Source organism: Hevea brasiliensis, chromosome 1 (assembly GCF_030052815.1).
Source record: "Hevea brasiliensis isolate MT/VB/25A 57/8 chromosome 1, ASM3005281v1, whole genome shotgun sequence".
In the NCBI taxonomy this organism is placed as follows: Eukaryota; Viridiplantae; Streptophyta; class Magnoliopsida; order Malpighiales; family Euphorbiaceae; genus Hevea; species Hevea brasiliensis.
The window spans coordinates 11,155,967-11,179,149 of NC_079493.1; the positions used below are offsets into that span (position 1 = coordinate 11,155,967).

A 23,183-nucleotide genomic window follows, 5' to 3' on the forward strand; every position below is an offset into this window, starting at 1 on the left:
CGTTATAGCCTCTATATTTCATACTTGCTTTTGAGTTTATATTGTAATAATTTATTGATAGATCATAACAATCATAAACACAAAGTGAATCATAAATATAAAATTCAACTATCACCCTAATAATAGATCTTGAACAAATTAAATTCTTATAGATCTAGAAAATATACCTGATGTGGAGTTTGATTAAGCCATACGTTGAGAGAGACCCTTTGATTCAATAAATTGATTTCTTCTTTATTCACGCGCAAAACTTTAGTGATAAAAGATTTTATTGAGATGACCCTAGTATCTCAAACTTCATGAAATAGAGTGTGTGTTACCATATGGGTAGAGAGAGGATGAATCGTTTATATCTTTAAGATTTAATTTGGTACTAATTTAGATAAAAAGTGATAGAAAACTTTTTTGAGATGATCCGAATATTTTAAACTTTATGAAATATGGTGTGTTACTTGAGGGAGAAACAATCTATATATATCTTTAAGATTTAATCTGGTACATCCATCAAGTAACCCATATACGATTAGGATTTATTTTAATTAAAATAAATATCAATTAATATTGGACCACATTAAAGGATTGGATTTTGGCCCATTTAATTTTTAAAAGTCATGGACAAAAACTTAAATATATATCTCATGGTTTGAACTTAACCAAAATAATTATTTAGCTCATTCCTCTACAACCATGGCAAGGATGGTGGTTGGGAATAAATGTAATTTGGAGAATATTAGGGATGTTCGTGTTGAGGAAGGCAAAAGCCTTGCTGAAGCAGAAGGATTGTTCTTCATGGAGAAATCTGCACTTGATTCAACAAATGTTAAAAGGGCTTCTGAGATTTTTATGGAGAGATTTATAACAACGTGAGCCGGAAGGTCCTAAACTCAGATACATTCAAAGCTAAATTGTCAATGAACATGGCAACCCTTGCTAATAATGGGATATATGGATCAAAACAATCCCAAAACTACTTTTCCTCTTACTGCTCCAAGTGATACAAGTTCAGGGCTTTTTCATGGTTGGTTGCTTTGTTCCTTGATAAAAAATGTCTTAAGGGTTCTTTAATTTCAAAATAAGTTGATACTGTAGAGATAAATTGTTTGGTTCAATGCGAAAAAGGGCAATCAGTTACCTTGTAATTGTTATCAAAGGTGATGGTGGTAACAAAGGTGGTGACAAGGTGGTAGTAGGAGTGGCGTCATGGTAGTAGTGGCAATGGAGGCGGTACAGATGGTGGTGATAATGGGAAAGTTATAATATATGAAAAATGAAAAGAAGTAATCATGATAATATAGAACAAGCAAGAACAAAGAACAAAACAAGGACTAATCCTTGGGAAAGAGAACTAATTCTCAAAATTTTATTAATCTCATAAAATTATCATAACAAAACTTGAAAAATAATGAAAACCTTTATACCTATATATAGTGTTTGAATAATCCTAATTAGAAATTGAGGATTCTCAAACTATTTAGGAATTGAAGAATCCCAATTTAATTAGGAACCTAATCTAATTAGGGATACACAATCATAAAAATCTCTAAAAATTCTTATTTTCTATATTTTTTTCCTAAAGTAGGTACTCCTAAAATATTTAGTGTTGACCTCATGAGCTCAAAGGAGCATAGATTTTGATGATAATAAAATTCAACTAGAATTAAACTAACCTTATTTTAAGTGTTATGCTTCTTTATCCCCCTCCCTCTCTCCTTTTGGACATATTTTGGGACATCATTTAGGAATATATTCTGCATCATTCCCCCTTGGTTGAAAAGAACTTGACTCCATATAGTTGACTTGCAAATAAGCATTCAAGAAAAAAGGATCTAAAGTCAGAAACTCCTCTTGTGTGATCCAAGTAGCATCAAAATTAGGACAGCCTTGCCACTTAACAAGAAATCTACGAAATCCACCTCGGGAGGAAGTAACGAATTCATCATCAAGCATAGTGTCAATGATATCTCTAAGCTGAGGAAGTGATAGCAACTTTGGCACAAGCTAATCTCCAAAAAAACTAGAGGGCAAAGTAGGAGGCTCAAAGGTGCCTCGATAAGGTGACAGGTCCTCCACATTGAAAATAGGACTAATATTCATATCTTTAGGTAAGTCAAGTAAATATGCATTAGATCCAAGTTTTTGAAAAATGGAGAAAGGGCCAATGGCTCAAACATGAAGTTTCTTTAGAGAATTTTTAGGAAATCTTTGGCAAATACGAACCATTACATAATCACCAACATTGAATTCTTTATTCCTACGATGCACATTAGCAGCAAGTTTCTAATTTTCATTATTTAAAGCAATCTTTCGTTTAATCTTAGCATGCAAATTATGAATATGTTGAGAAAAATATTCAACAAGTTGTGAAACACAAATAGCAGGTGGAAAGGGAACAAGGTTGACTAAAGTACAGGGAGAATAGTCATGAACAATCTCAAAAGAGTTTATACTTGTGGAAGGATTTACGGAATTGTTATAGGCAAACTTTGTAATAAAAAGAACCAAATCCCATTGACCTTGCTTTTCTCCTAAAGACACCTAAGAAAATCATCCAAGCTATGATTCACAACTTCAATTTGACCATCTGTTTGAAGGTGAAAACCTAAAGAAAATTTTAATGTAGTGCCAAATAATTTCCAAAGTGTCTTCCAAAAGTAACTAAAAAACTTAACATCCCTATCAAACACTATAGAAGAAGGTAAACCATGCAATTTGACTTCCAAAGTGTCTTCCAAAAGTAACTAAAAAACTTAACATCCCTATCAAACACTATAGAAGAAGGTAAACCATGCAATTTGACAACTTCCATAAAAAACAATGCAGCTACATGTGAAACATCATATGTCTTGTTACATGGAATGAAATATGCCATTTTAGAAAACCTATTCACTGCTACTAAGATAGAATTATGCCCTCAAGTTGTTTTAGGTAACCCAAGAACAAAATCCATACTCACATCTTTCCAAGTGGTTTGTGGAATAGGAAGAAGAGTGTACAAACCAGTGTTATATTTCTTAGTGTTAGCTAACTAATAAGTGCGACACTAAAAGACAATCCTAACAACATCTCTCTTCAATAAATGCCAATATAACCTATCCTCAATAGAGCAATTGTCTTATCCTTTCCAAAATGTCCTGTTAATCCACCTGCATGCAATTCCCATACTAAAATTCTCTAAGTGAAGTGCAAGGAATGCACAATTTAGTAGCCTTAAATAAATAACCATCATGAATAAAAAAAATCAACAAAATCATGATGATTACCTATATTCACCACTTGAAAAATAAGACCAAAATAAGGACTGCACTCATTTCATGAAGAACAATTGCTATACAAATAAGTGCATCAACTGCTTTATTCTCAACACCATAACGATGTTTAAGAATGAAGGAATACTCATTAAGAAACTCAACCCACCTAGCATGTTTAGAATTAAATTTTTTTTTTGTGAGTTCAAATACCTCAATGCTTGTTGGTCAGAAAACAAAATAAACTCTTGTGGCAATAAATAATATCAGCAATGACGAAGAGACTGGACTAAAGCATAAAACCTCCTATCATAAGTGGACTATATTTGTTTAGCCTTATTGAGTTTTTCACTAAAGAATGCTATGGGATGACCTTCTTGACTGAGGACACCTCCAATGCCAACACCTGAAGCATCACAAGCAACTTCAAAAACTTTATCAAAATTAGGATGCCCTAAAACAGGTGCTTCAGTTATTTTCAACTTAATTTCATCAAAAGTTTTAGTAGCAGCTTTAGTCCAATTAAACTCACCTTTCTTAAGACAATTAGTAATAGAAGCCATGATTGAACTAAATTCTCTAATGAACCTTCTATAGAAAGTAGTCAATTCATGAAAACTACATACCTTAGAAATTGTTTTAGGTGTAAGCCACTCTTTAATGACTCTTACCTTATGCAGACACAATAAAACCTAAGAAAAGCATTTTAGATTGCATACAAGAACACTTTTTAAGGTTAACATACAATTTTGCTTCCTAAAGGGTCATAAAAACCTATCGAAGATGATCCAAATGCTCTTCTTTAAATTTATTGTCGATCAAAATATCATCAAAATAAATTATCAAAAAATTACCAATGAAAGGTTGTAAAACATGATTCATGACACACATAAAAGTATTAGGTGCATAAGACAATCCAAAAGGCATCACTAACTATTCATATAATCCTTCTTGAGTTTTAGAAGTAGTTTTCCATTCATCACCTGGTCTGATCCTAATTTGATGATACCCGCTACGCAAATCAATTTTAGAGAACACACAAGATCCTACAAACAAATCCAACATATTCTTCAAGTCTAGGAATTGAGAACCTATATTTAATAGTGATCGTATTTATGGCTCTACTATCCATACACATTCTTCAGGAACCATCTTTCTTATGTGTCAAGAGTGTAGGAACAGCACATGGGCTAAGACAATGCCTAACAAATCCCTTTGTCAAAAGTTCTTCAACTTGCCTATTTAACTCAGCTCACTCTGTAGGGTTTATCCTATAATGAGGAAGATTAGGTAACTATGATCCAGGAATTAATTCAATAGTAAGATGAAAGTCTCTCATTGGTGGTAACTCACTAGACAACTCATTTTGCATAATGTCAGAGAACTCTTCTAACAAGTATTTTACCTCAGAGGAGGTATCAAGTCTAGAATCACAAGGGACCTCTTTAGCTATGACAGCTAAGCAATACTTATTTTCCCTTCTTACCTTTTTTAAAAGTCACATGATTCAAAATAGTAATTTTCCTTTGAGCCTTAAACGAAGACTTTGGCTTTGGTTTTGAAGATGAGGAGTTCTTTTGGGAAGATTTGGCAAGTGTCAAAATGATTTTATTTCCATTAAACTTGAACTCATAGTTATTATCCATACCATGGTTAAGCACATCATGATCATAAAGCCTAAGGTGACCTAAAGAATATGAGCAACGTCCATAGGTAAAATATCACAATAAATTTCATCTTTATAATAAACCATTTGGATGGGAACAAGACATTTTTGAGTAATAGGCAAAGTTGTGTTATTTACCCAAGCAACCCTAAAAGGTTGAGGATGTGGCTCTACAGTTAAGTCTATCAATGGCTTTCTTAGCTACCACATTCATGGTACTCCCCCCATCAATTACCAACTTGCATGACTTATCTCCACTTTTAACAAAAGTATGAAAGATGTTAGTGCATTTCCAATCATCATCAATAATAGTTGACACAACATGGAAAACAACATTAACATGCTCAACATCTATATCTAGCTCATCTTCATCGCCAGAATAATCAATAAGTCCTACAACTTCTTCCTCATAATCAAATGAGGTATGCTCACTTTCACGTTCATCCTCACATGTTTGTTCTAAAGCTAGTGCACAGTGTCGACACTTAGATGTAATATGACATTTATCATGACAATGAAACAATTTTATGGAAGAGTGATTAGCTCAATAACCATTAGATGCAATAACAGAATGGGAATTAGCAAAAACAGTTGCTTTGCCTATGCTTTTACCTATAATATCTTTAGATTTAAAAGATTATTTTGACACAATTTTAAACTAACTTAGACCTACAGATTTTGGAGAAGATTTAGATTGATATGATCTAACTGACTATGAAGCAAATCTATGGGAGGTAGGGAATTGTCTTTAAAGCCTTGTGATAGGCTTTCTCTATTGTTTCAGGAGAATGCACTTTGAGTTCCTTTTGAATGTCAAGTCTTAATCCATTAATAAATTGATGAAGTACATGGAAAGGGTTATCCACTGAATTACAAAATAAATCATATCTAAGCAAAGTTTCCTTAAATTTTTCCATGTATTTAGTAACACTAGAGGTTGATTGCTTAAGATTCATCATCTCTTGTACTATATTATCCTTATAATAGCTAGGCACATACTTCTCCTTCAACTTGCTTTTCATGATAGCCCATTGAGTAATGGGTGGCTAGTGCAAGAGCTTCATATTGCATTGAACACTTTGCTAATATTTTCTAGCAGTTCCAATCAATTTTATTTTGGCAAAATGAACATGCTTTAAATCAAACATGTGATAAAAATCACAATACTCCTCTATCCTATCTAACCAATCAATGAAAGCATTAAGGTCCAATTTTCCATCATATTCTATAGCATTTAGTTTAACCTTCCTAGTGATATCAACATGTTCATTATTAACATATCTAGGTGGTTGCTTAAGGTCTCTATCAAAGAGTCTACCATAAGGATCAAGTTGCCTATAGTTCCTATCAAAGCCCCCACTATGAGGATCATAATGCTCAAAATGAGGATCCTGTCTAAAATTAATGTGCAGTGGTGCATCAAAAACATGCTCATCATAACTCCTTTCTTCAACGTGCAAAGGCATATTACCAATAAGATTAAATCTCACTTGTTTTGTTACTACATTATTACCCCTATGAGATGCATTTTATGTGTCTAGTGTATAAATTGTAGCATTGCAGACTTAACAGAATGAGGCAACCTTAGGTGTTACTTAATAGACTTTATTATCCCTTGTAGCAACTCAAGAGGGGGTTGAATTAGGTAGAAATTAAAATTTTTGGTGACAAAGAGAAATTAATGAAAAATAAGCACATTAGAGAAAGAAGGAAAAGTAAGAAGATATAATTGATTTATAGAGGTTCGGCTATCTCAAGCTTATGTCCTCTCCTCAAGGCTCTTTTTTAGAGTAAACTCCCCTAATCTTTCTGAGAACACATAATTTAGCCTTTTAGAGTCGTTTTCTGCAAAAACGAATGCCAAAATCAGACTCAGAATGTCAAAATTAGTCAGGTAGGACACTTTTAATTTTTTGCTGATGTGGCATTGATGACATGGCACTGATGGTTGATATGGCAATGACGTGTTGATGAGGTAACAATATGATGTGGAAGTGATGTGGCACTTTTGATGGCATGGTAGTGATGATGTGGCATTTGATGGCTAACGTGGTGATGATATGTCGAGTTGATGTGGCAGAAGTAGAAGCAGATCAGGTGAAACGCGGCTCACTGAAGTTGTGGTGAGGTTACCTCTCCTAACCAATGGATCTATTGACCCGACCCAGCCAGATCTTGTAACTGAGAAGTCGAATGGAGGTTTCGACAATGCTAACTAGTAGATCGGTGGCTGGTGAGTGTTTGGGAGAGGGTTGATGCTGAAAAAATTATGAATCTAGAATCATGTTGGATCTAACCCGATTGGATCTAGCAACGGGGAATGTTGAATAGGAGTTACGACTACAAGAGAGAGGTCACCTGGTGCCGATGAGGCAACTGGCAATGACGCCGTGGCTGGGGGATGGCAGAAGGTGGTGGGAGGGTGAAGGGTTGTCAGCGCTGCTCCTCACTTATTTCTCGTAACTCTGTTTCTCAAAACTTTTCATTTTTTTTTTATATATAATAAACAATGAACTAAAGGTAAAATTTTAACAAGGAAGTTTGAGATGGCACAATGGAATGGTGGGATTTTAGACGGCAAGAACAAAGGTTTGAAGGCTTGAATGTTTGCTGAAACTAAAGAAATTTGGATTGATTTTGGGCTCTGATACCAAAATTATTGCTGAACAAACAAGAACAAAGAGCAAAACAAAGACTAATCCTTGGGAAAGAGAACTAATTCTCAAAATTTAATTGATCTTATAAAATTACCATAACAAAACTTGAAAAATAATGAGAACCTCTATACCTATATATAATGTTTGAATAACCCTAATTAGAAATTGAGGATCCCAAACTTTTTAGGAATCGAAGAATCCCAATTTAATTAGGAACCTAATCTAGTTAGGGAGACACAATAATAAAATCTTTAAAAATTCTTATTTTCTATATTTTTTTTCCTAAAGTAGGTACTTCTAAAATCTTTAGGAATATATTCTGCATCACATGATTACATTGATTTTTGTATATAATGATCATTATGTTACTTGATTTGTAATTGATTAGATTATATAATTAACATTTCATTACGTTAAATTTTTTTATATCATCAAATAAAATAATTAACTATACAATATGATCACTATTACATTACATCTTTAATTACATCGTAATAAACATAACCTTAAGTTGGAAGAATCATGTAATCAGACAATAAAGCAAATAGTCATGTTACCTTGTGAGATTGTATCATGTTTACTAAAAGGGTCATAGGTAGGTATTATATTTGTTAGTTTTTATCCTCAATTTGCCACTTATTGCAAGTTCTTTTATAGCAAGGAGGAATAGAGTAGAGATATGTATTTGTCAATTTATTGGAACTGGTTTTATTGTGGACTAGAGATAAATGTCTCTTCAAAAGTTAATAATTGTTTCTTTTATCCTATTCACCTCTTAGACAGGGAATACTGTAATATTCTATCATTTACTGTAGAGTTGTGAGATATTTGAGAAACATGCTGGAATTAAGATTTAAGAGTTCTGAGTGATTATATTTTACTCTTTTCATTATAGTGAAATATTTTTCTTTCATCTTGTTCGTGGACGTAGACTTTATGGTAAAAATCACGTAAAATCCTATATTATTCTTCTTCTGTATTTTATACTGTGTAATTGTGCTATTTATGTGTGCACCTTAATATTGTGTATTTGTTACAACAATGGCCAAATAAACTCATTTTAAAGTTTTTTTTTTTAATCTTAATTAACTCACAACTTTCTATCATTTAAAAAAAATTAAAATAATAAATTTAAAAATAAAAAATTATTATTTTATTTTTTTTAAAAAAAATCTATTTAAACTTAAATAAAAAGTTAGAGTTTAATTGAGAAAAAAGTTTAAAAATTAGCTCATTGAATATAGATAAAAATTCAGAGGCAAAATTAAGTTTTCCTCCCAATTTCTCTCCTACGCATAATTAAATATTCTTATTTATTTATTTATTTATAATCATAAGTATTTTAAAGTAAATTTTCACATTAATATGATGTATTTAAAATAAATAATTTTTATTTTTATTTTTTAATGAAAAAATGCATAGCATAAGCGAAATGAAAGGGTTAACAAAGAGGGGGGTTTTCATTTTGTCAAATCTCAACAGCTTTGATGTGATCAACGATCATGTCAAGAAATTACATTTAAAAAAAAAAATTATCATCTCAAGATACTCGTGCGTTGAAAGGCTCTTATAAATTTCATTTTAATATTTCAATTTATGACATTTTTTGTTTTTTTATATAAAATTTGACACATTTTATTACACTTAAAACTAATTTAGGTAAAATAAAAGGACAAAAAAATAATAATAAAAATTTATTCAACAACCACAAAATATATTTTTAAAAGTTGAGAAAATCTTAGTTGAGGAAGAAAAAGAAAAGAAAAGAAGAAAGAGATAAACCTAAGATTAAGCTGACCAATCATGACATTTGTGATAAGCCATCTTTAGGTCCTCCAGCTGCACTTTGGATTTTTCTAGAAGCTCTTGCCCAAATCACAAAACAAAAACTTCATTTTCAGATTCCATTTGATTGCTTATAAATGGAGATATTGACTGATTAAGATTGCAATAACACCCCTTTTATTTCATCTAACTTTCTGTTTCCTTCTAATTGGTTACAAAAGCTGCTGCTTTTTTTTTTTTTTAATTGATTTCGGCTGAAATTGGAATTTGAAACTTTACTGCAGCTTTATTTTTTTATCCCACTTATTGAGATCGCCAGTACCTGGCCATTTCAAACCCATTTTTGCAATAGTGGTAGTCCTCAATTGTTTGTTCAATTTCAGCTTGTGTGTTCATCACAAAAGGTCCATGCTGAACCACTGGTTCATTGATTGGTTGCCCTGCGATTAGCACGAATCTCAATGGCTTGGAAGACCTATTCCATACGCTTAAACCATCTCCAGAACCCAAGACCAGAACATGGTGAGCAGCTGCTTGGGAAGAATTTCTCAAGCCAAAGGCTCCTTCACCTTCAATAACATAAACAAATGCATTCCATGATTCTGGAATGGTTTGGTGGACTTGAGCTCTTGGCTTCAGAGTGAAATCCAGAAACATTGTTGGTGTTCTTGTGTACACTTGAGACCTAACTCCCATTGATTCTCCTGCTACAACTCGTACTTCAGCCCCATCTTTTTCAGCCCTTTGGATGTCATCACTTAAAAGTTCTTGATACCTTGGTTCAATCCTGCAATATTGGTTTTCAGATTAGTTTTAATTCTTCAAATAGCAAATCAAAGATAAATTCACCATTCTTTCCATTTCAAGTAATTTGATCAATTTTGAATGAAAAATGTGGGGATTTGCCATAAATTGCTTGCTGCTGGGGAAGAGCTGGCTTATCTTCAATGGAAGGAATTACGTAGGCATTTGAGATCATTATCAGAACAAACCTCAGAATATAATGGGAAATCAGCATATCAGCAATTTTTACAGAAATTCATAATTCTTTGAAAATCATGATAAATTCAAGAGTGATTGGTAAAATTCCTTTTCTATCATCCACAGCAAGTAGTTCATATTTGAAAATCTGGTAACCAATCAGTCTAAAGACTTTTTTTTTTAGTCATTGTGGTCCACAGAGTTCTGTTTCTGATTAGCTTACATTTTGTCTTCAGATGAAAGATTTATCCAAAGCTGCAACCCTTTTTGTGTTCCTTCTCCTGCAGGCATTTCTGAGTGGATTATCCCTCTTCCTGCTGTCATCCACTGTTCAAAAAAAATGAAAAATAAATATAAAATCAAAGAATCCATTATACATGAAGTTCTGCCTATATAAAATCACATCCATATCTGATTTAAATCAATTAAAGGAGAATTAACATCCAATTTAAATACTTTACCTGCACATCTCCAGCATGGATTGTACCCTTATGCCCTGCAAAATCTTGATGAGTGATGCCTCCCTGATATACACAACAGTAATATAATATCTAGTTTCTTACAATTCAATATTCAACCTATCAGATTTCCTACTGAATTTTAAACCAAAAATCAACTGTACCTGAAGCATATATGTAACAGTCTCAAAACCTGTGATACAGATGTTTATTAGAATATAAAATCCCAAAATTGCTATCTATGATAATGCAAAAACATTAACTAAAAAAAGGATGGGAATGTTTCAAGAACCTCTATGCGGGTGATCAGGAAATCCAGCAGGAGGAGTCACTGCAAAAACCAAATGACAGAGACTTATCACCAAACACATAGAGAGCACTTTTCTTTTTAACATTGATAATAAAAATCCAGGGTACAATCATGCATACCTGAAAAATCATCCAACATTAGAAAAGGATCCAAGAACTTCAGCTCACTCCTTAAAAAATCAATTGCCCAACAAAATAGAACCCAGAAAAGGATCAGTATCCAAAAATTCAATAAAATTCAAAGAAAAAAACAACCAACAAGAAAAGAAAAAAAATCAACACCAAGAAATAAGTCATGCAGGACGAAACACAAGAAACCATATTCAAGAAAATTTTGAAAAAAATAAAAGAATTACCTTCCAATGCCTCTTCTAACAACAGCACCATCGCCTTCATACTGGGGGGTGGCTAGGACCTTCTTGGTGACCAATCTTGGTGTATTGAAACCATGGGATTGATTAGATGCAGACATGATATTTCTGATAGAGGAAACAACTTTGATATTGTTTCTGCTCTTGGCAGTTGTTGGGTACAAGCTAAACAATAACTTGTTATATAAAGCTTTCATATAAAATAAGGAAAGCCTGGTTTGTTTGTTGTATGTGTCCTCTCTGCTTTCCTGTAAAAGAAATTGGAAACTGAATTGTTTGGGTTTAGAAATTGAACCAACTCATATGGGATTATATATAGAAGATAGATTTAGAGAAAGTTAGAAGACAAGAAAAATAAGAAGGCTGGTTTGGTTGGAATCTGACAAAAAAAGAGGCGTTTGAGAGAGTGGGACCCATTTTCACTCCTTGGACCAATCATCATGATGATGTCAAGCTCTTGTCATCATGATTATGGCATTGTCTTGGCCTTTTTGCTCTCCATTTCTTAATAATGTTCCTAGCTTAAAAATGTTATTATTATTTAAAAAAAAAGTAAAATATTTTAATTTCGATCATATATTTATTGAAAAGTTTAATTTAATTAATTTTTCATTTTAATTAATTTAAAAATTTTAATTTAAATTTAATTTAATTTAAAAATTAAAATTTATGAGTTAAATTTTTTACGTTTTAATTTAAAGAAAAATAAAAAAAATTCAATTTATTGATTTTGAGGATAATTTTTTTGATTTTTTAATTTAAATTTAAAAATAAAAAAAATTAAAAGTTCAATTTTTTTATTTTCTTTTCTTTTGCTAAATTAAATTTAAATTAAAATTTTTAGATCAATTTAGACAAAAAAAAAATTAAAAAATTACTAAGTTAAACTTTACAATAAACGATGAAATTAAGTTTTAAACAATAAAAAAAAATTATATGATTTTTTCATCTATAGAGAAGCTAACTTTTTTTAATAAATAAATTAAGTAAATAAAATATATTAGTATTAGAGCTATTAAGGTTTTTTATTACATTTTTAATAAATTTTTATAAATTGATCAAATATAATATTTGTAATTTTCAAAGAAAATTTATATTTCAGATCAAACATGTTAATATTATAAATCTAAGTATCTTAGATTTTACTAAATTTTAAATAAAATTGCATGAATGTTCTCTCCTAGCCATAATCTTGGAGATATTCAATATTTGACCCTAGTGTAAACATAATAAAAAAAAAAATCTTTTAAATTATATATATGTGGGTGCAATGAAAATAATATATTCTACAAGAAATATGGAATAATTGAATTGTTTTTTATTTTTTAAAGAAAAATCTCTCAAAATAAGAATGTATTTAGAGTTTAATGAGTAATTTTTATAATTTATCTTTTAAGTTTGTTCAGTATTTCACTTATTTCAATTTTTCATTAAAAAAATTTTTGAATTTTAATTTTATTTAAAAAAAATTTCTCTAACTTACAATAGTAGGTTTTTAATTTAAAAAATCCCTTTAAACTACATTATGATGTCTTCAAATACAATTTTAATAATTTTCTAGTGAAAAGTAAATTCTCCTCATTTTCATAAAGTATATTGTGATGGCATTGGTATTTGTGTGATAAATTCAGATGGTGATTAAAATAGCCAAACTTGAGATTTTACAGTCGTATAGACAACTTTAATATTACCGAGCTTTAAATTATTTCGTAATCAAATAAACCTTTTACTAAAAGCAAATTAACCAAATTTTTTAAAAGTAAATTTAAATCATTTGATATATATTGATGTTTCACGCTAATAATTATAAATAAAAATAAATTCTGATCATTAAATAAAATATGATTTAAAGAAAACACACATTATTACAAATAAAATAAGATTTAGTGACAAAAATATTCTAAACGTTCTCTTTTTTTATTTAATTATAATAAAATATTATAAAATTATAAATTTAGTATCAAATTTATAAAATATTCATATTAATTTTATTACAATTTTAACATAGTTTTTATTCTCATTTAAAATTGTTATAGTTTTAATAGTTATTCATTTCTATCATTGGCTTATATGTATGCGTGTCCTATGGAAAAAAAAAATATTGGTTTTGTCACTTATTAAGATACCTTTCACATTGGAGTTGTTTATTGTTTAATCACTAAAACATGCCTCTTCTATGTTCACATGACATTTTTTTTTTAAATTAACCTTTTATTTATTTTACATAAAATATTTTTTTTATGTTTTTAAATATTTGGAATATTAATTTAAGAAAATAGTCAACGAAAAATATTTTATTAATTAAAAAATTAAATATTATTTTAAGGAAAATGACTTAAAATTAAATAATTTTTTTAAAAAAATTACTTTCTCTATTTAAAAGGAAAAACTGTTTTTATTTTTTAGATTTTGATAATCTTATTTAAATACGAAAATATTTATATGTATCATTAACATTGCAACCTGTTAGGGATGGCAATGGATAGGGCACTCGCGAAAATCACTTTACCCGAACCTAAATCCGATTAACATTATCAAAACCTGAACTCTTCCCAAACCCAATTAAAATTTATTCTCAACTACTTGAATCCGTCCCAAATTCGTTTATTATTACTTGAAAAAAAATTTGAACTCGTTTAATTTTATATATTTTAAATAATATTTTACATAAAAAATTATTTTGATTAATAATTTATATTATAAAATTTTAATAATTTTATAAAATATTTAAATTTCATTTTATATAAAATAAAAAATATAAAAATTTATAAATATAATTATAAAAAGTATATATTTTATATTTAATTAAGTATTTATATAAACATGTTCGGATAACGGATATCCATTATGTAAAACCCAAATTCGACCCAAACCCGTCACGAATAATATTTTTCAAATTCGAATCAGTCTCAAACCCAATTATATAATATCCAAATCCGTCCTATTAGGGTTCGGTCAAATTGAATACCTGCAAAAACCCAAACTGTTGCCATCCCTACAACCTATTAGAATTATAACTCAAAATCTTAGTGAGATTTGAATAGACCTTTTTCTAATTTGAATATAAAAAATATTCCTTAATAAAATGGAGGAATATTTTCTATATAGAGTAGAACTGTTATTTTAGTATTATTCCTAAATTAAATGAGACTCTTAATCAAATTATGAATAAGGGAAATAACAGTATAAATAAGAGAATGGTAGAAAAATTATTTAGCTTTGCCCATAGAGTGTGACCCATTAAAGAGAGTAGCTTTCAACTCATAGAGTGGAGTTATTGCCCATTGCAGAGAAAGTCTTTACCAATTGCTGAGGATTTGGTTTTGCCTATTGACGAGGGGCTCTTGTCCATTATTATGAGGGAAATAAGCTTCGGCCTGAGGTGGAGAAATGACATAAAATTCAAGAGGAAGGGATTGTTAACCATTGGTGAAAGAGCTCTTGCCAATGTAATTGAAGACACCCATTGTGATGTAGTAGTTGTTATAATAAATATATTGGGTTATGTCTAGAAAAGATCGAGAGAATTAACTAATATATTTAATATGAGTAATGAGTAATCTCTTGGGTGTAATTGGATTGATGAGTAGTATAGTTTGAACTTATAATTTATAATTATATTTGTTGATGATAGTGAAACATGACATACCGATGGATATAGCCCTATGTTGAGAGGGTAAATCACATAAATATTATTATTTTATATGTTTGCTTTGTTTTTTGCAGTTTACACGATTTCATAATGCACAACACAACTAAATATATTTTTTAAAAATATTTTTCATAAAAAATATTTTCATATATAAATTATTTTTTACAAAATAAACGCGACCTAAATTTTCACATACTCTTCTTAAGTTCTCAATACAATAATTTGTTATAATATAGAAATTTTTTATTACAAATTTTGCTTTAGCATACATGAAATTTAATGGAGGTTTATGTAAAAACCTTATGATAATACAATTACTCAATCTGTTCTTCTTAGTTATGTTAATCAAATAGACAACAATATTTATTGCTTCATTGTTATTTCTAAAAAAAATCACTTGCCACAATCCCACCCTATTTGACTAATAAATTTTTAAATTAAAAATTTCAAAATTAAGCCATTAGAAAGTCCTATATAGATCCTAAATTATTACCTTGGACTATGATAAAATAAAAAAGATTGTAGGAGGCAAAATTGATTACATCCCATTTCTTGTTTGATTCAAGTTTGGAAGCCTATATTTAAAATAAATAAATAAATAAAGAAAGTCAATAGACATTTTAAAAAATAATAATAAAAAAGAGAGGTTATTTTAAAATGAGTTCTTATAAGTGTGAAAGATTGGAGGCTAATGTCATACAATCATCATGTGTGATCAGGCAAGCCAACTATTGAAATTTATTGTTTTTTGTTTTCTTATGGCACAATCAAGATGTCTTTTTTTTTTCTTGGAGTTTAATGGTTGGAAATCCTACACTTTCAAATGCACATGCCCAACCACAATCCATATAATAATTTTTTTAAAAAAAATATTATTTAATATTTACAATCTAACCACTAATTATTTAATTTTTATATTTTAAAAAATATAATATATAATCTTTTATTTTTGTTCATAAACTATTTAGTGCATTCTATTAACTTTTTTACTCATCAAGTTAATCAAAAAATAATTATAAGCAAAGAATTAATAGTGAATGGTTTTAAAATTATATGAATTAAATAATTGTATTATTTAATTTACAAGAAATGAATAATTAAAATGAAAAAAAAAACTTTCAAATAATAAAAAAAATTAAATAATATATTTTCAAAATAAAAGTTTTTATTAAAATTTAAAAATTGAATAGTTAATTTTTCTTAATTATTTTATCCTTCAGGTCCGAATCAAACGACATCTTTAATGCCTAAGCATTGCAATTGCAACGACCTATTAAAAAAATAATAAAAAAGCCTTGACTTTGTCTTATTTAATTTATTTTAAGTGCCCATTTTTCAGGCTTATTCCTTTCTGTAAAGGGCATGTGATGTGACTCCATATTCCTCCTAGAGGAAAGCCACCATGTCTTTTAATTATTGGTTTTGAAGTGTATTATCCATTTTGTGTCACCAAATGCCTTAATAAAATATTAAAGGGTGTGAAATGGAGTAGAAGAAGAGTTGTGAACTATGAGATGCTCAAAGTGGGAATGGCTTAAGCCTTTAGATCTAATCTGAATTGAATTGAATAACAACTTTTCTAATTTATTGGTCCAAGAAATCCATCCATCTCATGTTCTCACTTGCACCTCATGTTCTTTGAATTTTTATAATGAGGCTCATGGCTTCTAAACAATGACTCGAATTTAAATAATTATAAAATTGAAGTTTGATCATGTGACTCATATTAATATGTTTAAATTTATCTTGATCAATTAAAATTTTTGAATAAAATGCTAATTAATAATTTAGTTGGTGTTCATTTACTTTTCAGGTGTAAAAATATAAAAAGGTCTCAAATTTTAATTCTTTTATTTATTTATTTATTTTAAAATTATTTATTTTTACGATAAAAAAAAGATAATCATATTTACAACCGGAAAAATCTTTATTAGAAATACCTAAGTAGAAATGCTTGTATTTTTTCTTAATAATTCTTTTATCTGCATAAGCCATAAAAAATAAAAAATAGCTTAGCAAATTGAATGCAAACGGTGCGTTTAAGACGACAAAGAGAAAAGGTGTAGGCTGAATTTATTAAAGACAACCATGACTCAATTATTTCTGGATGTACATCTGCCAATTGATGCATGAAAAGTGACAGCAGCAGTGTTGACTTTTTATTCCCCTAATTAGATTCCAACCGTTTGTTTGAAGATATTTCATAAATTTAGCGGTGATTAAAATTGAGATTAAAGGTTAAAAATTATGTTTTAAAAAAAAATTATTTTAAATAATATTAAAAAAAGTAATTTAAAAAATATTATTTTATTATTTTAAATTTTACTCAATAATAATTTTTAAGATAATTTTAAACATTTTAACGCTAATTAAAATATTTTATTTTTTATTTATATTATTTGATAGTATAGTATTTAAATCAATGCTTAGATATTAAAGGAAAGGTACATGAAAAGTTATTCTTTTAATTTTTTTAGAAGTTGTGAGAGTATTTTAATTAAGATAATAAAATGATATTATTATTTTAAATTTATATGCTAATTTAATAGTTATTTTTAACGAATAATTTTATTTTAAATCACTGTATAAATAGCTAATATTTAATAATTGACCGCTAATAAACTAACTGACAACTACTTAAATAGCTAACAACTAGTATAGCTGAACAACTAATATAACCGAATAAAATTTTAGATTCTTATGAATAAAACTTATTAAAATTAATTTTAAATTATTTTTTAATATTATCTATATAATATATTAAAAATATTTTCTTGACAGCAATACCAAACAAGTCTTAATATCTAGAGGTGAGCATTATTTGATTAAAACTGAATGAATTAAACTAAACTGCCTTAATTAAGTAATTTTATTCAATTTTTAAAATAATTCAGTTCGATTTGATTTTATATTTTAAGAATTTCAGTTATTCCGGTTTGGTTCAATTTTGAAGAGAAAAAATCGATTGAACAGAATCGAATTACTTTATTGATTTTTAAATTGATTTATATTTTTATAGAGAATTTATGAATTATATGTAATTTTATGTTTATAAATTATTTGATTTCATTGATTAATGGTTATTAGGTTCAAACCAATATCAAAATCAGATCAAATAATTTGAAAATTAATTTTAAATTAAAAAACCATCAAAACTTAAAAACCAATCAATTCGAACCAAATCGAATCAAAATAGAGCGATTTTATTTGGTTCGATTTAATTTCTAAAATATAGTAATATTAATTCGGATTTAATAATTCGATTTGATTCAGTTCGATTCGGTTTAAATTGAATGCTAAGCCCTATTAATATCATTAAATTTAAAAAGTATTAATATTTATGTTTTTTAAATCAAAAGATTGTTGACCATTATAAACTTGTTAACACAGCAAGGGATGGCACGTTTTTACGGATATTTGGTCTAATCAAATCCTAATAGGACGAGTTTGGATAGTGTATAATTAGGTTTAGGATGTATTCGGATTTGAAAAATGATACCCATGATGAATTAGGTTTGGGTTTGAGTTTTACGTGTTAGGTATCCATTACTGAACCCATTTATATAAATACTTAATTAAATATAAAATATATGTTTTTTATAATAATATTTATAAATTTTATATTTTTATTTTAAATAAAATAGAATTTAAATATTTATGAAATTATTAAATTTTTAAAAGATAAATTATTGCTAAAAAATATTTTTATGTAGATTATTAATTAAAATATATAAAATTAAGTGAGTTCGAATATTTTTTAAATTATAATAATCAGGTTTGGGACGGATTTGAGATAATCGAAAATAAATTTTAAAACAGATTCAAAATTTAAGAATATTAATCAGATTCGAATTCGAATAGAGTAATTTTCATAAATACTCTAACCGTTATCATTCCTAAATATAACATTTTGGGTGGTAATTTTTTTACACACATAAAATAAAGTTGAGTCAAGTCTCATTTTGGATTTGAACTGACACAAGTTCGGTTTGTATATGGTTTATTTATTAAGCTTATGAGCTAGAAGAGCTAATATATTATTACCCAAAAGGATAAATGATACCTCATTCTCCCCTAAATCTTAAAGAAATTTATTAAGTTTTAAAGATATTCGATTTAATGGATATCATATTGAGACAATAAAAAAGGAAAATATAGAGTACATTTGCATTACTGCTATTATTTTGGGGAAGAAATGTTTGTTGAAAAAATGACCCTCTTTGTCCTCTGGATTGTACCACTCAAAAATTATTGTGATTGAAATACATGCTATAGTAAACTTGAAGTTTACTAATCGAAGTAATTTTATTATTTGGCATGACCGATTGGGCCATCCCGGACTAATTATGATGCAAAAAATTATTGAGAATTCATGTGATCATTTATTAAAACCTAGAAGGTTCTTCAAATCAATGAATTCTCACGTGCTGCTTGTTCTCAAGAAAAATTAATTATTGGGCCATCACCAGTTAAAATTGGATTTGAATTTCTTGTATTTTTAGAAAATATTCAAGGTGATATATGTGGCTTGTACATCTACCAAGTGGACCACTAAGACATTTTATGGTTTTAATTAATGTATGAATTAAATGGTCACATGGGTGTTACTATCATCTCACAATTTGGCATTTGCAAGATTGTTTGCACAAATATTCACCTGCGAGTACATTTTCCTAATTATCCAATTAAGATAATTCGTCTTGATAATGTTGGTGAATTTACATTTTATTGCATGTCAATGAGAATAATTGGTGAACATCCCACAACTCATGTTCACACATAAAATGGTTTGGCATATCATGTATTAAACGACTGCAATTGATTACAAGGTCATTACTTATAAGAACAAAGCTTTTTATTTCTGTTTGGGGACATGATATTCTGCTTGCAGCAGCATTTATACGCATCAGGCTAATATCTTATCATAAGTCTCCCATTTACAAATGGTTTTGGGTCAGGAACCAAATATTTCCCATCTAAGAATTTTTGGATGTGCAACATATTATTCCAACTGCTCCACCACAACACACTAAGATGGGTCCTCAAAGGAGGTTGGGAATACATACTGGGCATGAGTCTTCATCTATAATTAAATATCTTGAGCCTTTGATAGGAGATTTATTTACGGTCAGATTTGCCAATTATCACTTTGATGAATCAATTTTCCTGACATTAGGGCGAGAAAATGAGTAGTGGGATGGCAAGAATTATCATTATCACATTTTGATCCTCATACCAGGCAGTGTGAACTAGAATTTCAAAAGATAATTCATCTGCAAAATATTTCCAATCAATTGCCAGATGCATTCACTAACCCAAATAGAGTAACTAAATTTCATATACCAGTTGCAAATGCTTTTATTAGAATTGAAGTTTATGAAGGACAAGCCACACAAACTGACTATGCTAAAAAGTCTACAGCACACCTGAAGTGTAGTAGACTTATCAGTTCCAAGGATAAAAATCCTCGAAAATTAAAAGGAGTAAAAATTCAAGATAGTCAAACTCCAGATGAGAAAGCTCCATAAGAGCAAGCTCTAGCAGAGAAAACTTCAGAAGAGAACCTAGACATTTATAATAGATTTCCAGAAGAAATTAAGGTACCTGAAAGTAATGAAAATGAAGAGATCTTGATAAATTATGTCATGTCAGGATAAAGATGAAACCGATATGAAACAAATGTCGATGATATTTTTATATAATGCAGCACTCAATATTGTAAAAAATGACGAGGATCATAAACCCAAGTCTTTAGAAAAATGCAGACATAAAAATCATTGGCCAAATGGAATAACACAATCAAGGTAGAATTAAATTTATTTAAGAAATGTAAAGTTTTTGGACTTGTAATCCAGACACCAGAAGATGTCTAGTTAGTGGAATATAAATGGATTTGTGCGAAAATGAAATGAAAAAAAATGAAATCGTGAGATATAAAGCACGACTTATTGCACAAGGTTTCTCACAAAGACCTAACATTGATTATGAGGAATATATTCTCTTGTGGTGAATGCAATTATGTTTCAATTTTTGCTTAGTCTAGCAATTCATGAGTGTCATGACCCAATTCAATGGGCTGAACCGACATTAGAATTTTAGCAGACATAAAGCTCCCGAGGCCCGTGGTAAGCCTTACTATATCCCAAACCCATAATCAAGACTAAAATTAAGGCCCAACATGCAAATAAAATAAAATAAAATAAAATATTATAAATCTATTTGAGCTAATTCAATCCGATTTCTATTCGAAAATTAAAACTAAGGGAGTCCAGCTCAATCTTGATACCATCATGTACAAACTATTTAATATCATAATAATTTTTCATTAATTAATATCATAAGTACATATCCTAATGTCACAGCGGAGTTCTAGTTATTAAACAAACAAACAAATAAATAAATAAATACAAGAAACTGTTAAACTAAGAAGAAAAATATTTGAACAGAAATGAGCGTTCTACTTAGAGAGTTTAGTTATTAATTATAAGCGCAATTTTTATAACTATTTAAAACTAGTGTAATCCTACCATGAAATGCACATCCATCACATATAACAAATAATTCACCCAATATTAGCACAAGAAGTTAATTTGGAGCTACTCACACACCCAGTGTATCACATCAATATATACATATGGGAGCTGATCCCTTATACAGCAATCTTAATCCAATACTTGCTAACGAGGTCAACTAAAGCCGAAATTTCTCTTAATAATCCAAGTGCGGGGGCTAGTGAGATCAACTCAAAACTGTACTCACCTCAACTTATCCATATATAAGGATCGGCTCCCAGCGAGTCAAGTTCTAGCTGCGACTACCCATCCTACTCGTATCCATATTCACACCATACTCACGCCAACACACACACAGAGCTCCAAATTATCCTCGTGGGGCAATCACAAATAAATAATAGTAATTAAATATGCAACAACCATAATACTCCTAATTTAATGGCTATATATGTGCATAATTAAATATTTATAAAATGCATGAGCATGCCAGATATATAATTAATATTAAAATTACAAAAATAATCAATATCCAATTCACAGATTGGTCGATCTGATTGCAGCTGGTCCGGCTGGAACGAGATGGAAAGCTAGCTAGTACCGATTACCTAAATAGACACATTGACCTCAATCAAAAGACTGACAAAATTAATTAATTTAATTAAAGAAGGAAAAACAATTTCCTAAAGTCTTGTCAAAATTTTGGCAGAGCCTCTCCTATAACTGGACCTAACCCCCCTGCAAGAAAATACAACATCAACAACACACAGGGCCTTAGGTCCACAATAATAATTATAATGCCCATCCAGAGCTTACAAGAAACCTAATCTAGATCTAATTCTCCAAACTCCAGCTGGGATCCCTAACTCCTCTACAGTCCAAATATTTATTTTCAGCACTTCAAAAATTATAAAAATATTCCTAAAAGCCCTCTACATCTTCTTATATTAATTAGAATTATTTTACTTAATTTTACTAAATCAGGAATATTTTACAGATTTATCAGCTATCTTAACCAAGGTAAAAATTACACAACTTAAGTTCGAGACTATCTTTGCAAATTTTGCTACTTGAAAAACGTTTGGGACGTCTCAAAATGCTGGGATTGACTATAATATTGACTATGTTATGGGACGAGCCACCAGGCAGTCGGATCTGGTGGATAACTCGGTCTAGTGGTGGCCAAGGTCCGGTTTGGAATCGAAATTGAATCGAAACCGGACCGGTCAAACCCAGACCGAAATCGATCAAAATCAAAACCGTTATTAAACCGAACCTAAACTGTTTCTCCATGGTTTGGTTCAGGTTCAAGATATTATAAAACCATTGAATCGTCAGTTTGATTCGAATTAATATCGTCGATTAAATCCTGCACAGTACACACTGAGCCCAGTCGCCCAGGACCTCACCTACTCCTGCATAGGCCCAGCAGCCTACCCCTGCAGCCTGCACTATGCTCTGCAAATGTCCATTCATAAGTCATTTCTTTTTTTTTAAATTTATAATCATTTATTAAATTTGAAAATCAATTGTTTTTATTTTTTTAATTT

At 29.4% G+C, this 23,183-nt stretch overlaps 1 protein-coding gene across 1 annotated transcript; it reads right to left on the reverse strand.

The window, feature by feature from the left end:
* Nucleotides 1-9,448: 9,448 nt before the first annotated feature.
* LOC131178676 (pirin-like protein) lies at nucleotides 9,449-11,772 on the reverse strand. The gene is made up of 7 exons (XM_058144033.1): nucleotides 11,458-11,772; nucleotides 11,222-11,271; nucleotides 11,085-11,123; nucleotides 10,957-10,985; nucleotides 10,796-10,858; nucleotides 10,558-10,661; nucleotides 9,449-10,140 (listed from the first exon to the last, which is right to left on the reverse strand). Exons 1-7 carry the CDS (start codon nucleotides 11,667-11,669, stop codon nucleotides 9,657-9,659), a joined length of 981 nt encoding a protein of 326 aa, XP_058000016.1. The 5' UTR covers nucleotides 11,670-11,772; the 3' UTR covers nucleotides 9,449-9,656.
* Between the last annotated feature and the right edge of the window lie 11,411 nt (nucleotides 11,773-23,183).